The following is a 14971-nucleotide window of genomic DNA, read 5'->3' as shown; positions in this document are numbered from 1 at the left end:
CTCTCTCTCTCACACACACACACTCACACACACACACATAAGCACGTATTTCTAGGAGTCACGCAGAAGCCAGAAGAGGGCATCAAGTGTTCTCTATCAACCTAGTATTGCCACTAGGCTTGTCTTGAACACCATTACTGAGGCAGGTGTGATCATAACCATTTCCCCGGTGCCTTTGTGTTACCCCACCCCACACTCACTGCATGGTCCACGGGCATGGCTAATCCGCTCTAAGGATATCTGTGCTGAGTCAGAAGCTGCCCCTGATAAAAGCGTAGGAGTAAGGGTAGGACAGGGCCCTGCAGCCAGAGAGCTCTGCGTTCAAATTCCAGCCCCTGTGCATATCAGCAGCTGATTCATTCCTAAAGTTTCAGTAGCGTAGGTTAACAACACCTGGGTCTGAGGCAGAAGGAGCGGGCTCCTGGGTGTTTGATGGGTGTTCAGAGCTGCCCGTCCCTTATCCACAGGGCACTCTTGGTAGACCCAGACTGGAGGGATCAGGAACCTAGGAGATACTTCCTCCTGGCTTTACCACTGATTCACCCGAAGGAGAAGTTAGCAGAGTGCAAACATAACCTGGAGTCTCTCCCTCTTTTCTGCTTCTTACCTAGTTTCAGTAATAGACATGTGGGCCTCCTCTTACCCTGAGGCCCACAGATGTGGCTGCCTGAGGCCCTATCTGCCTATCCTGGCCCTGAGTTCTGTGTCTTTACCTGCGTGGTGACCATATAGCCACAAGGGAAGCATGGCTTTGCCATGTCCTATCTTCCCCATCAGCATATCTTAGTCCTCAGCCTGGGCTTATTGCTCTGGCAACACCCACCCCATATACACACAAACACACCCAGTATCTTGAGTCTATCAGCCACTCCTGAGGCACCGACACTCTCTCAATAGTGAGTCGCCGTGTCACAAACACAGACCTGTGTGTCTTCCCATAATAGATTCACAAGTAACAGCAGCATCTTTGGGTTCATTGGCTATAATTTACCAACTAACCCTAATTTCCTTGGTAGAATGGATGTTGGCCCTCACGGGTCATGCTCCACACTTCAAACAGGGTTCCGAATGGCTGGGAAAGGATTCAGAGAAGCTGTGGAGCTCAAAGGCCTCACTGGAGGTAGAGGTAAGAGCGGTTACAGAGGCAGAGGCATTGAAGATATTCAGAAGCTGATGGGAGGGGTTGTTGGAGGCCAGCGAGGCAAGACAAGGACCTGGCCACAATTCAAGTTCTCTTGAGCTACCCACCAAGATGGCCAGACAAGGGCTGTGGTATTAGGTGGCCTATCTTCCGTGAGGGCCAGGGGAGAATGTTGTAGTTCCTTCCTTTCCAGGTCTGGTGTGTGTTCCATAAGCTCATGGGAATTTTCTGTTTTGTTTGGTTTGTCTTATTTTTCCCCCCTTTGAGTTTGTAGTCCAAGTTAGTTTTAGCCAGTAAGTAGTTAAGGATGACCTTCAAGAACTCCTCCTCCTCTTCCTCCTCCTCCTCCTCTTCCTCCTCCTTCTCCTCCTCCTTCTCCTCCTCCTCCTCCTTCTTTTTTTCCTTCTTGTTTTCCAAGACAGGGTTTCTCTGTGTATCCCTGGCTGTCCTGGAACTCACTCTGTAGACCAGGCTGGCCTCCAACTTACAGAAATCCACTTGCCTCTGCCTCCCAAGTACTGGGATTAAAGGTGTGCACCACCACCACCACCACCACCACCACCTGGCAACTTTGAACTTCTAATCCTCCTGCCTCTACCTCCAGAGTGCTGGGATTGCAGCTGTGCACCACAATACCCCATTTTATTTGTTGGTGCGGGTTGAACCCAGGGCTTCATAAGTGCTAGGCAAGCACTCTGTTGTCTGTATTACATCTCCAGATTAATATTGCTGATATCTTCCCCCTTTCTGATTTACCTTGCCCTTCCTCTGCAACATTCTCTCATGGGCTTGAGAAAGGCGTTTATCGTTCTGTGCCTTGTGGCTCTTGCTGAACAGGCGGTGGCATGCAGCCTCAGCTTTTGCTCAAAATAGAGGAAGCTGCTACTTTGTAACGTGGTGGAGTAGTTACACAAGGCGCTGCCTTAAAGCTGATGTCTGTAGACCACTAGCCGAATCTACACATCTTCTCGGGACAATTAAATTCATGGGAGTCTAAACCAACCAGGGTACCCCTGCTCTCTTAAGGCAACTCAGGCTCAGGGTGGCTCGTCCCTAGTGGAAGTTGGCTTCACGGTGAAGGAGGCAAAATCACTGTAGTGTCTACAGGTCTGGAGAGCCATGGCTGCTGTTGGAGCCACGGAGAGCCTGCCCAGGAGGAAAACAGGCATAGTGAGTGAGGGTAGCCCAGCCAGGCTCTGAAGACATCTTCAAGCCACCAAAGAGCCAAGCTCCGCTCACCCTACCCACACCTCACCCCCGATTTCTAGCCTCCCCTTGCTTCTTTTCTCTTTCTTTTTTCTCTTTTCTTTTTCTTAGTCATTTTCTTGTCTCAGACGTAGACACCATCATTGCCCTGCCTGGACTTCTTTTTCAGTAGACTTTAAAAATAAATAAAGTGGTGGCTTTACGTTCATTATATGTCCTGTCTCCAGCATAGTTTCCTCCTCTCATGGCCCCTCCCCCACTAGAGTGAGCATTTCAACTGTGGGGATTTGAACCCACAGCCCATAGCTGGGACTTCTTGGTACTCTGCCTCCCTGGGGTTTGGAGAAAACTTCTCTGTCTTGTTGTGGTGTGTCACAGGCTGGAGGGTATGGGCGATTCTAGTTATCTCAGCCCAGAAGTTGAAAACACAGCTAGTCACACAAGAATAACAGATGTTCTCTGAAACAGTTGTTGCCAGGCATATACTAGCCAAGACTCTGCCGGATGATACCTTTTGCCAATGTGTGTTCTGTTTCAGATGCTACATCAGCTCAGCCAAGCTCCCTCTTGGACCCTGGATTAGTCACAAACCACATCCAAAGACCTGTTTTCACAAAGAGATCTTTTGTTAAGTGGGGAAGAAAAGTTAAAGTGGCTGCTTTCTGATTCAGAAAAGCATCAGCAAATGACCTTGCAGGTGTAATTTATGAGAAGCCAGAAAAGGGGAGGTCTGTGTTAGAATGGGCTAGGTGCCTTGGTGTGTTTTCATTGGGCTTATTAGATGAACCAAAGAGGGCTTTTGATTGCTGGACTTCAACACTTTGATAACTGGATCTTGGTAGTCAGCCTAAGGAGGAGAAACTTGCCAAATAAGGGAAGAGACCTTGGGGGCTAGCTTTAGGAATGTAATCTAATGGTTTTTAGCAAGGCAGAGGGAATGGGAGAGAAGGGTAAGGCTGCCAGAGCCATGTTTGCCAGGTCTAGGCTGGCTAGAGGCCCTTCAATGCCAGCCAATAGCTGCAGGAATGAAGGTAGGCTGGGTCAGTTTGAGCCAAAAAGGATATCCAGCAAAGCTACCCAGCCCCCAAGCCCTAGCCTTCCTTGTTCATATGGAAAACTGATCTTCCAAGGATTCTGGCTCCTGAATCTGCCAGTAATGAACACACTTTCCTTAGCTGTAGCATCTAAGGAAAGTTCTGAGGTTTGTAATTAGGTCCAGGATTCTGGGAGGGAGAGAGGTCACGGAATTTATAAATGTCGCTACAATGTCTTTCCCCAGAGGTGGAGCCTGAGCCAGGGGTTCTTGTGAAAGTTGTTTATTGAGAGGGCTCTTTGGAAAAAATTGCCAGAGAAAGAAACCAGGCCTGGGATGTGACAAAGAACTGGGACATCTCATCACCCTGGTCTCAGGAGACATGTGGGGTGTGATGCCACCCAGAAAGTCCAACACAATGATGTCCTTAGCGCTAGGGAGAAGGGCTAGCCAAGAGAGGCTTCCAAAGGACAGGTCCCCCCAAGCCTGAACTGTTTGCAGCAACAAACCCCAGAGAAAGCACAATAGACAAGGAACAGCAAGCAGAGCTCCAGCATCCACCCAGCGCAACAAGACTGCGGCTCCCCCCACCCTGAAGTCCTGATGTTGTTGGAGCCCATAATAAGCTCAGTTCTAGGAGACTACCTGGATACCAGGGTACCACTGAATCTGAGATGGGGCAGGGCCCAACCTGGAGGACCTCACAGCTTCGCTGGGAAGAAGAACACAGGGCCAAAGGGCTGGGCTCTGAACACAAAGGTGAGGTTTTTATTCTTAGGTCCAGAAAGACCAGAGTTTGGAAAGAGAGGAGAGTCCCAGTTAGAAAGATCAACAAGGTCCTCCATAGCAGAGAGCCACCAAGAGGAGGTCCTCAAGGCCAGGCCCTCCTGCCAGGAGAACTTTAAAAGCCAGCTGCTCTAGGAGACTAGACGCCAGAGTGGGAGGCAGCAACTGGCAGGACTTCAATGCCCGAGATGCCCTGGAACAGGGTGGAATCCAGGGGACAGGCAGAGTGGACTCCTAGCATGTGGGAGTCTGGCCCTTGCAATGGGGCCGCCAGTAGTAACGCAGGCGCTTGTTGTAGCTGTCCAGGTTTTGCTTCAAGCATAAGGCCACCTCCTTGTCACAAGCACACAGTTGCCTTTCGCACCAGCTCCCTTTGTCAGCTGTGGGCAAAAGAAACAGGAACGGCTCAGCATCTGTCCCTTCCCCTAGACCGCCTGTGGGGTGCAGAAGGGGATCCTGCTCATCTTTGGAGATAGCCTCTTTGATTGGATGGTGCACATGCCCTCTACCTCTCTGTTATCTATTCTCACATCCGTTCACTGAACAATCATTGAGCACCGTTCAGGGGCTCATCCTGGAGGGAGAAAGCTGAGGCAGGTTGGCAGATGGGAAGGCAGTGGCAGAGGGCCACAGAGTGACCATGGCTAAGCAGAGATGTGGGGGTTCTAGGCCTGTAAGAGGACCAGACACATCAAGGAGCAACCCCAGCTCAGACCACTGCTCCTAATGAAAGCTGGGATAGGGAGCGAGTGTCCCCACAGGTGAGTGTCTGTATTAGCTTCCACAGTTCCATTAACCTTAAGGCGGGGTGTTACAGGGTCTGATCTTGGTAAAAACCATGTTAGGGGTACCTATGGGTTCCCCTATGAGAATGGGAGGGGCCAGCACCTCCTGAAGTTCTTCCTGTTGGCTTGGTCGGACAGGTTACTGAGGACAGCATGGAATTTCAGTGAGGTTAAACAGTGTTGAGTGCACAGCTGTTCAGTGATGGACCTGCTTTCCGGATACCAAAAGCCTGGGGATTTCCCCTTGGCCCTCACCATCCCTTCACCTCCACTGTTCCTCACTGCCCACCCCACCGAGAGAGGAACAGCTTCAGGTGTCAAGTGCTTTATGAAGTACCACACTGGGTCTATGGAGGCAGGGGAGGTCAGGACTTCCCAGCTCCATCCCTGGGCACATAGCCCCAGGCACTTACAGCACTGGATAAAGTCCTGGGAAATGCTGTATTTGTAATTGTCTGTCAGGCTCTTGCATCCATTGATCTTCAGGTGGGCATAGCAACAATCATGCTTTTGACAGCACCTACAGGGAGAGGCAGGTGGGGAGCACGGCTGGAGGAGCCACTAGTCAACACTGGTCCCTGTCCCCTGCCCTCACATGCCCACCAGGGATGATCAAAGCCATTGGGGCTCCCTTGAGGTCGTGAGAGCTGCTGTTGGTCAAGCATTCCCATAGTCGTTCCAGCCACATACTCTCTTTTAGTCCCTGTGACTACGCCATGATGGGGGTGCTGGTAGCATCCCCTTTCCACAGAGGAAGAAGATGGGGGTTGAAATACTTAGGTCATGTAACTTCTCTGGCTGGCTCTCAAAATGGTTGTGAAACCCCAGATGAGAACAGGCAAAGAGTCTGGGCTTCAGAATACACGTGTAATGGTAATGGGGGGTGGGGTTGGAGTATGGACGCCAGAATATACGTTCAATGGTAACGGGGGGTGGGGTGGGGGTACGGGCGTCAGAATACACATGTAATGGTAATGGGGTGGGAATGGGGGTGGGGGTGGAGTACTGGCGTCAGAATACACATGGTAATGGTAACGGGGGTGGGGTGGGGTAAGGGCTATTAGAGCTGGGTTAGGAAGAGGACTTCAGGTGTTCTGCAGAACCTTCTAGAAGGCCAGCGCCAAGAGGCTCAGACCATCTTATCACTGAACAGGGATCCTAGCGTGTAGTACGTGCTTAGCAAAATGCATTTGCTTACTGAATCAGTGAATATAGAAGGAAGGAGAGTCCCAAGCAGGCCAGGGAGGGGAGTTTACCAATCCGTGGCATCTTTGGGTTGTCCTTTGCCACCAAGTCCACAGTGACAGCCGTAGGGCCAGTAGTTGAAGATGGCTTTCTTCCCCGTCATGCGGCTGACCATCTTGTTCAGGTTCAGGAGCCCTCCCTGAGTTGCAGTTATATCTGCCAAGCAGCCAAACAATGAGGAAAGGGTGAAGTAGGGTCCCAGGGGCCCACAGGGGGCTCTGGGAGTGGGGTGGGGCACGGAGAGCGCAGCAACTGTGCTGGGCCAAGCAAGGGACTTGAAGCGATAGCATTATCAAATAGCGGCCACTGCTCCCGCTATTTAAAAGGTGTTGGCTTAGGTAGTGTAGCTTAGTAAGAGAGAACATACATGCTTAACACATGTCAGCCCAGAGCTCTGTGCCCAGGCCAAGAAGGTTAAATTAAAAAAACAAAAACAAAAACAAAAACAAAAAAACACAGCGACAGGAACTGAGTCTTTAGTTCAGGTCTTTCATGTATTAATTTCCTGATTCCATCGCGGTTACAAGATTTATTTATTTTTAATTGTGTGGGGGGGCACATGCATATGCATGGGCAAGCATGTGCTTGTGAGTGCAGGTGCCTTCAGAGACGAGGCCTATCAGTAGCCCGAAGCTCACCAACTAAGCTAGACTGGCTAACCTGTGAGCCCAGGGATCCTCCTGATCAAGCCACCACACCTGGCACTTCCCACTCAAGTTCAGAGGGTCAAACGCAGGCTCTTAGGTTTGCAAGGCAAGAGCTTTACCTGTTGGACTGATCCCCGAGCCCAGGAATTCCATTTGGAACCCCCTCTTTACAAAGGAGCAAATGGAGGCCCCCTGACTCACTCAAGGTCCTAGAAGGAAGAAAAATGAGCCAGAACCAAAAGCGATACCTTCTGGTTTCTGTCTGTCTCTGAGCATAGATTTCCCACTAGGAACGAGAAGAGGAGGCCTGACTCACCCTCCCTCCCACATCCCTCCCGCTCTCCATCTCTAGAGAAATCTGAGCTTCACAGCTGCCCGGTAGGTCTCCAGGGAGGCGGAGTGATTTAGAAATCAATGCTGCTCATTTCAGGCCTGGTAGCTGCCGGCTAGAATTGATCTTATGGGAAATCTGCTTTATTGGGAGAGAGGAACACATTATGTTAAATTAGGAGAAATAAAACACATGGAGTCGATAGGTTCAGGGGGAAAGCTGAAAAAAAACAGACAAGATGAAGACAGTCCAAAACCACAGGAAGTGCAGGCCAGGTGCGGCCATGAGGTGTGAGAAATGGGCCCTGGAAGGCATTAGTGCAGTGGACAAAGGAGATTATAATCAGGTGGCCCTGGGTTGCAGTTAGAAAGGATCAGCTGTTTATGGTGGAGGTGTCCCCCCTGTGTGGGAGTGACTGGCTGTTGTGTGGCCGGAGGTGCTCCCCCATGTGAGAATCCGTGTGCATGCTCCTGTTCGGCACCGTGCTCCTAGATGAGGGATGGTTAAAAGGAGGCCTTGCTAATCCTTGACTGTGCTAAGTGACCCCAGATCCATGGGAAACATCTAGAATTTCCACCTGGAATTAGAGGAAAATCTCAGATTCCACAATGAAGAACCCCAAAGGAATTAACTGCAAAGTCAGAATCCACCTTGGGCACCAACTGGAGATCTGGATTCAGAATCTTGCCTTTCTTGGCCTCTGTGTATCTTGCTCTCCAAGCCCCTCCAGCCCAGATAATTTTTCCCTCGGTAATGCAAGTTAGCCTTGAACTTATGGTTATCCTCCTGTCTCAGTCTCCAGAATGCTGGGATTTCAGGTGTGAGCTAGTACACCAGGCTGGCCTTCTATTTCTTTGCTTCAAAGCTAGCCCTTTCAATTTCAACTCACAAAGAGGCACTCAAGTCCCTCCCTGAAGAGGGCAGCTTTTCCTTTGCCTGGCAGGTAAGGAACACACTCAGTTTAGATTCTGTATGCTCTATGTGGTCTCCTTGCTCATCATTCAGTAGTGAGGCAAACCCAGCAAACCCAAGAGATATGTACCAAAGACAAGAGGTATGTACTCCTGTCTCAACAGCTCTTCCAAGCCTTGGATTCCTGGACCCTTTCATGCCCAGGGATGAGGAATAGTGACCAGAAGAGACACAGTTGCCATTTTGATGCTCAGCTCTCATGTAACACCTGGTAATTATTTTCTCAGTAGGGGTTCTTCAGTGGTACAGAGAGGATGCTGTGGTCCACTGAGCAGGTGAGGACAGGAAGAGATTGTGTGGCTTGGCTTAAGATGCGCTGCCAGGGGGTGGTGGAGGGATATAGATCCATTAAGAAGAGTGCCTCTGTGTTACATTGTCTCTGTGGTGAAGGCTGAATTTCTGTAACTCCATTGCATGTTTGCTAAATGGCTTCACTGTAACACTGAGAAGTGACTCTCTCCAGGGTGTGGGGACCCTGGCTGTCCTAGAACTCATTGTGCAGACCAGGCTTCCATCAAACTCCGAGATCCGTCTGCCTCTGCCTCCTGAGTGCTGAGATTAAAGGCATACATCATCACTGCCAGGCTATAAAACCAATTTTAAAAAACATGAAAGATCTTTATAAAATTGTGTATTTTGAGATGGACTGAGAAAATGAAAGCCAATTTGCAAACCGCCACGTTTTTTTACATCTGATTGTCTAGAAGTAAGAAGAAACTGTCCCTAGATCCTCTCCCTGCCAATGGGAGAGGGATCCTCTTCCCAGAATGCCGCAGTCTCCCCCAACTCTCTGACTGAAGCCAGAAGCCAGTGTCCTAGGTGCCTGGTAACCACTAATGGCTCCTGGCTGGTGGTAGAAGTGTTGAGAATGAGTTCCAGTGTCCCCAGGATCAGAGCAGTCCAGTCTAGGGTGGAAAACTCAGGATCTACCTCCAGTCCCACTTCCTCCTCAGCCCCACACCTGTCCCCACTCACCAGCCAGCAGCAGTCCACACAGCAGGGTGAGTCTCATGGTTCCAGCACAGAGCAAGGCAGGCAGCTGATAAACGTCCGTCTCATAGGCAGCCCCTTATGTTAGTCCCCCACCCATCCTACCCAACCCTTCCCAGCCCCTGCAGAGCGACCCACGTGCCTCCTGCTTCCCCTTTTCTAGAATTTCTTGGGTTATGGTTTTTTTGTTTTGTTTTGTTTTGCTTTTGAAGTATTGCCATCCCCAATTTTTTTAATTAAAAAAAAAAAAAAAGAATCGTGTATCTAGAATGGGAGATTTGCCAAGCAGCTTCAAGGTCTAGAGGCTGAAGGCAGAAGCCTCCGACAAGCTAAGCGAGCACTTTGTCACTGAGCCACAATACAGCTCCATAGCAGAAAACCTGAAAAACATGGAACCTGAAATTGAGGATCATGTGTGAAGACAGAAAACATGATTAGCATTTTGTTTTATGTCCTTATGATACGTTTATCTATCTATCTATCTATCTATCTATCTATCTATCTATCTATCTATCTATCTATCTACATCTATTATTTATCCATCTATCTACTTATCATCTATCTTCAATAATAATATCATAAATATCTATTATTAATAGTCTATCAATAATTTACCATCTATATAATTGTTATCTGTCTGTCTGTTTATTGCCAACCAATCTAACATTTATCATCTTTCTATCTACCGTTCTAGCGTCTATCAATCTATCTACTTACCTGCTATCAGTCTGTTGCCTACTTCTGTATCGCTTTTATCTGTCTGCCTCCATGGTTTCACCCTACCAAACCAGGAAAATGTTCTATGCAGTACTAAGGAGCTCATCCCCCCACTCCTCCCAGACAAGATCTCATGGAACCCAGACTGGCCTCAAATGCTTCATTTAGTCAAAGTTGACCTTGAATTTCCAGTCCTCATCCACTTCCCAAGTTCTAGAACCACAGCTGTACGCCATCATGCCCAGTCTGTGTGGTGTCAGGCTTGGCATCCAGGGCCTCATGCACACTAGGCCAGCAGTCTCACAACTGAGCTCCATCCTGAGCCTCAGTCTTGTCTTTGACTCATTGATGCTGTTTCTATTGTTCAGTGCTCTTGAGCAGGAGTTTTGCAAAGCAGCATAGCAGCCTGCCTTACCACGGTATACCGCATGTATAATGAGGATAGACACATAGGCTGCCAACCATCTATTACCATTCAAGTTCAGGGAAAGAGATGTCCCGACATCCCAGCTCACACCCAGCTATGGCCCCCTGTGGGCTCGCTGACTCAAAGAACACCTGCTGTCAGAAGATAGCTGGCTTGTGTTGATAGCTTTGCTTGCAGACATCCGCTCCAGTTTACTTGACAGGATCCCAATGTAAAGAACAGCTGGGGCCTAGCAGATGAGGGTGGAGCAGAGGTGGATTTTTTTCATGCTTGTAGGTGACTGCTGGGGACACAATGCCTGATAGTGCTCCCTGATCCAGGCCAACCAATTCATCCAAAAGGTGTGTCAGCAGGAGTCACTGCTAGGGACACTTGGGTCATTATTGTTGATCCTTCCCCCACTCCCTCCCTCCCTTCCTTCTTCCCTTGTTCCTTCTCTCTCCTTTCCTTCTTCTTTCTTTCTTTCCTCCCTCCCTCCCTCCCTTCCTTCCTTCCTTCCTTCCTTCCTTCCTTCTTTCCTTCCTTTGTTTCAGAGTCTCACTCTGTGGTTCAGTCTGACTTCAAAGTTGCCCCCCCACCCCCACCCCCACCCCCTGCCTCACCAGTGCTAGGATTACGGAGCACTCCACCTGCCGCCCTTTGTTTCTTAACTCAATCAACAAACCAACACTCATTTGTGCGAAAGCCATGTATGTGCAAAGTATAGCCAGGCATGGTAGCTCAAACGGTTCACCTCAGCACTCTGGAGGCTGAGGCAGGGGGATGGCAGCAAGCTCAAAGCCAGTCTGTGTGCTGTGTTGGGCTATTAGACTTTTCCCCAAAGCAAAACAAAATAAAAATGTTCCCCACCCAATAATAATTTTAAAAAATGAAAGGAATACTCAACAGCAGACACACTAGAGCCTTCTGCCATACTCTTACCCATATAAATCACTTAGCGGAGGGGCAATGGGCACTCAGTCAATTATACTAGACTTGGTAGTGTTGGGATGAGCACTCCTGTGAAGCCATCACCCGTGAGATGCTGCAGACATGCCCACAGCCTCCAGCGTTTTCTGTGACTGGCTGCCTCTTGGCGGGTCCTCATATACTCAGTATGAGACCTGTGCTCCTGCCCACGAGCCTCTTTAACAGAGAGCAGCCTTCCAGATCTGGGTACTTGATAGTAGCCACCTCCCTGTCTGACCCATCTTGGGTAGGAGGCACAGTATCTAGACTTAGTAGTTCTCTGTTGGTCCCAGAAGGCCACAGAGCCTCCAAAACTCCTGCTCTGCTGTTGCTCCCGATACAGTTAGCAGAGTCAGGACACACCTGGCAACGAGATCTGGTTCACATTCTACCTCTTTCTTTTACCAGCTCTAGGGCCCTGGGAAAAGATTTGGCCGCCATGATTCTCAGAGTCCAGGGCCAAGGGTTCCTCCCTGTTATGGTTGCTGGGTGACTGTGAGGCAAGCTGATTGAAGCGCACCACTCTGATCTACACAGTGAAGCCCTGCACAGGCTTTAGTAGGCGAGGGCCAGGGAGACGGGCTTGATTCAAACACAGGCTACCTGGGTGAAAGAGCCTGGTCTTCTCATTACAGAAGCTCAACCTAGAACAGGTTCGATTCCCTCAGTCCTTCCATTACTCCTGCGTGTGACAGACTGAGGGTGGTACCCACAGAACAGGGGTGTCGAATATGCATGTTAGAGTATGGAAAGCATCTGGGTGTACCCCATCAGCTCATGTTTGGCCTTCTGTATGGAGGTATTGAGAAACGAGGTGGGCCTTCAGGAGGCGGGCAGAGCATTGTGGTGCACACCTGTAACATTAGCACCTGGGAGGCAGAGGCAGGGGCCTTGATATAAGCTGGAGGCCACTGTTGTCTGTATAACAAGACCTAGGCTAGCATGAGCTACATAGCAAGACCTATTTCAAAAACAAAACAAAAAGAAGTAAGTCTCGTGGGAAGTCATTATTATGACCCCTCCCTGTTTCTGACGGCTTATCTTGCCAAGTTATCTCTCCCTCTCCCGGGTACTCCTCCATGCTCCTTCATGGCTCCAAACCCAGCCAAGAAGAATCCACGTGGCCACCCAGTCTTGAACTTTTAGTCTCCCGAAGTGCAAGCTACATTAAACCTCTTTTCTTTATAAAGAGTCCAGTCTTGGCTCTTTCACTACACTCACAACAAATAAACTAATCTGGTGGATGAACAGGCTTGGGTCCCCAGCTAAGGGTAAATAAATGTTAGCTGAGGTTACCTTCCTCGTCATTATTATCTTCTTCATCCTCACTGCTTAAGGTACCCAGAATAAAAGCTAACTCTCGCCGGGCAGTGGTGGCACACACCTTTAATCCCAGCACTTGGGAGGCAGAGGCAGGCGGATTTCTGAGTTCGAGGCCAGCCTGGTCTACAGAGTGAGTTCCAGGACAGCCGGGACTATATAGAGAAACCCTGTCTCAAAAAAAAAAAAAAAAAAAAAAAAAAAAAAAAAAAAAAAAAAAAAAAAGCTAACCCTCTCTTCTTCATTGTCTAATCCACAGTTAATCTTTTTCAATGTCTGTCTTAGTTCAAGATACTCTTCTCTCTCTGCGTTGATCTGGTCTATTTTTATACTGTCTGTGACTTCACTGCGTCTAAGCTTTCTTTGATCTTTGGAAGCAGGCAGGTTCAGTTATAAACTTCAGTCCTACCATCTGGGTTGTTTCGGTAGCGTTTGCTGTTGCTTGATGGTTTCTATAGAGTAGATTTTTGAGAAAGTAAGATGGTAGAACCAGGAGGTACAAAGGGTTCAATGAAAATCTGTGTGGTTTTAGCAACCCCTCCCATGGTGTCTGCTGCAGCCGAAGGGCCCTTGGGTGTGTCCTGATATCGTCAGAAACCCAGGAAAGCTTGCTCTCCTCACCACAGCCGGGGAGACTCTAGACTGATAAGACTAGACTACAGCCCAGCACAATCTCCGGCTGGTGGGAGGAAGCGAAGAGGGAGGAACTTGTGAGTCAGAGAGAAGATTCTACTAGAACAGTTACCACTGGGGGCTGTGGGACAGCTTGTCACGAGAGCATGGGAATTTGATTTTAATCCCGAGAAACCCACGCAAAATGGCCAGACAGAGTGGTGTACACCTGTAGTGCCAGCCCTGGGGAGATGGCCATGAGAGGCTGCCTGTACTTGTTGGCCAGCCAACGAAGCACAAAGCAGAGAGATTCAGTGTGAGATGCCGTCTCAGGAAAAGGTTGAGAAAGATTAAGGGAGGCACCCGATGACAGCCTTTGACTTCCACACACATACACAGAGCATGCGCCCACTTACATGAACATGTCCACACACACATGCACATACAAACCCGAAAAGAAAAAGGAATAGACAAAGAAGTTAGCATTGCCCAGGCCTTCCTTTTCACGGAGCACTGTATTGCTACCTGATTTAACTCTCACAACCACACCGGGAAAACTGATTCCCATTTCGCAAGCAGGGGAAACTGAGACTCAGAGCTATTAGGAACATAGCCCAGTTACCCAGAAAGAACATGGCAGAGTTGGGTTAGACAGACTCTTCTAGGCCTCCCTCACCATATGTGTAGAGCATAGTTTGACATGTCTCATGGGCGTGTGATGTATGTAGGTATGTGTCACAGCTCGGAGGAGCTTCCTAGCCTTCCCAGCATGCATAGGGGCAGAGATGGGAAGGACCAGCAGAGCCCGGATGCTGACACCTCCATCCATGCAGCAAAGTAAGGGGACCTTCTCCTGAGATCCTCCCACAGATGAGGACATGTCCTCCCAGCCAGGCTCAGAGTCCCTCCAAGAAACTCTCTACAGAGCTCCATTTGCCACAGTCCCATCAACTAGATCCTTCCCTGACAAAAGCTTCTGGTAGAGCATCAGAGGTGCCACTCAGAGACACAGCAGGTGCAAACACCATACAGGACACTGCAGCTGAGCTCCCTGCGGTGGGGCAGGGCTCAGATGAAGGAGGATGAGTGTGACAGTGTCACCCATCGCCACCAAGCAGAACCTGAGGGACTTGGTCAACCCACAGGAGCCACTCTTGAGGTGTTGCTGCAGGGCGTGTGGATGTCTGTCAGCCCAGCCTCTCATGGAGACACTGGGTCAGAGAACCATGACACACAGAAACCTGATGAATCTCCCAAACATAAGGACAAGAAAGAGGTCAGCTCGGGGGAGAAACTTCAGCTCTGTGATATTCCACAACTGCCCAGGCAGTGCACACTTGCATCAGTTAGGATGACAGTGGCCCACAGGTATTTGTGGCGACTTCTCAAGGGGTGGCCTGAGGTGCTTGGAGGTGCTGTGGCTGCTGTCTCTTTAGTGTTTGGTTTATGTGGGTGTTCACACTGTCAAAATCCGTAAAGTGGGTTTGTGCTCTTTCCCGTGCATGTGTCTCCCATGCATCTGAATTATATCTGGGGAGGGGGAGGGAGATGGCTTGGTCTTGTATGGGCACAAAGGGCCTGAGGTTGGGTTCCCAGTAACTCCATAAAAACCGGTGTGGTGGCTGTGTTTGTAATCTCAAAGCTGGGAAGGCGGTGACAGCTAGACCACTAGGGCTCACTGGACAGCCAGTTTAGTTAGCCTAATGGGTGAGCCTACACACAGACACACAGACACACAGACACACAGACACACACAGAGAGAGAGAGAGAGAGAGAGAGAGAGACAGAGACAGAGACAGAGACAGAGACAG

General features: G+C 49.4%; 1 protein-coding gene and 1 long non-coding RNA gene across 3 annotated transcripts; one reads left to right on the top strand and one right to left on the bottom strand.

The window, feature by feature from the left end:
• Positions 1-837: 837 nt before the first annotated feature.
• On the top strand, positions 838-3033 carry LOC116096910. Its single transcript, XR_004121155.1, has 2 exons — positions 838-1126; positions 2886-3033. It is a non-coding gene; the product is annotated as an uncharacterized LOC116096910 (long non-coding RNA).
• A 614-nt stretch (positions 3034-3647) lies between these two features.
• On the bottom strand, positions 3648-9253 carry Pla2g2d (phospholipase A2 group IID). 2 transcript variants are annotated; one of them, XM_031379217.1, is made up of 5 exons: positions 9122-9216; positions 6963-7052; positions 6208-6352; positions 5365-5471; positions 4122-4546 (listed from the first exon to the last, which is right to left on the bottom strand). In XM_031379217.1, exons 2-5 carry the CDS (start codon positions 6994-6996, stop codon positions 4401-4403), a joined length of 432 nt encoding a protein of 143 aa, XP_031235077.1. In that variant the 5' UTR covers positions 6997-7052; positions 9122-9216; the 3' UTR covers positions 4122-4400. The 2 variants fall into 2 exon arrangements, with proteins under 2 accessions (XP_031235076.1, XP_031235077.1); XM_031379216.1 differs by lacking the exon at positions 6963-7052 and having other exon boundaries at positions 3648-4546; positions 9122-9253.
• Positions 9254-14971: the final 5718 nt, after the last annotated feature.

Source organism: Mastomys coucha, unplaced genomic scaffold (genome assembly GCF_008632895.1).
Source record: "Mastomys coucha isolate ucsf_1 unplaced genomic scaffold, UCSF_Mcou_1 pScaffold18, whole genome shotgun sequence".
Taxonomy (NCBI): domain Eukaryota; kingdom Metazoa; phylum Chordata; class Mammalia; order Rodentia; family Muridae; genus Mastomys; species Mastomys coucha.
The sequence above is the reverse complement of the archived record's forward strand: the minus strand, read 5'-3'. Positions and strand labels throughout refer to the sequence as shown.

Bases quoted from the DNA above. Each gene is read 5' to 3' on its own strand.
- Pla2g2d (XM_031379216.1), bottom strand. From the start codon at position 9,158: ATGAGACTCACCCTGCTGTGTGGACTGCTGCTGGCTG. The intron at 5,472-6,207 runs GTAAACTCCCCT...CTCTCCCTGTAG, and splicing joins CCCAAAGATGCCACGGATTG to GTGCTGTCAAAAGCATGATT. The intron at 4,547-5,364 runs GTAAGTGCCTGG...TTTTGCCCACAG, and splicing joins CCAGGACTTTATCCAGTGCT to CTGACAAAGGGAGCTGGTGC.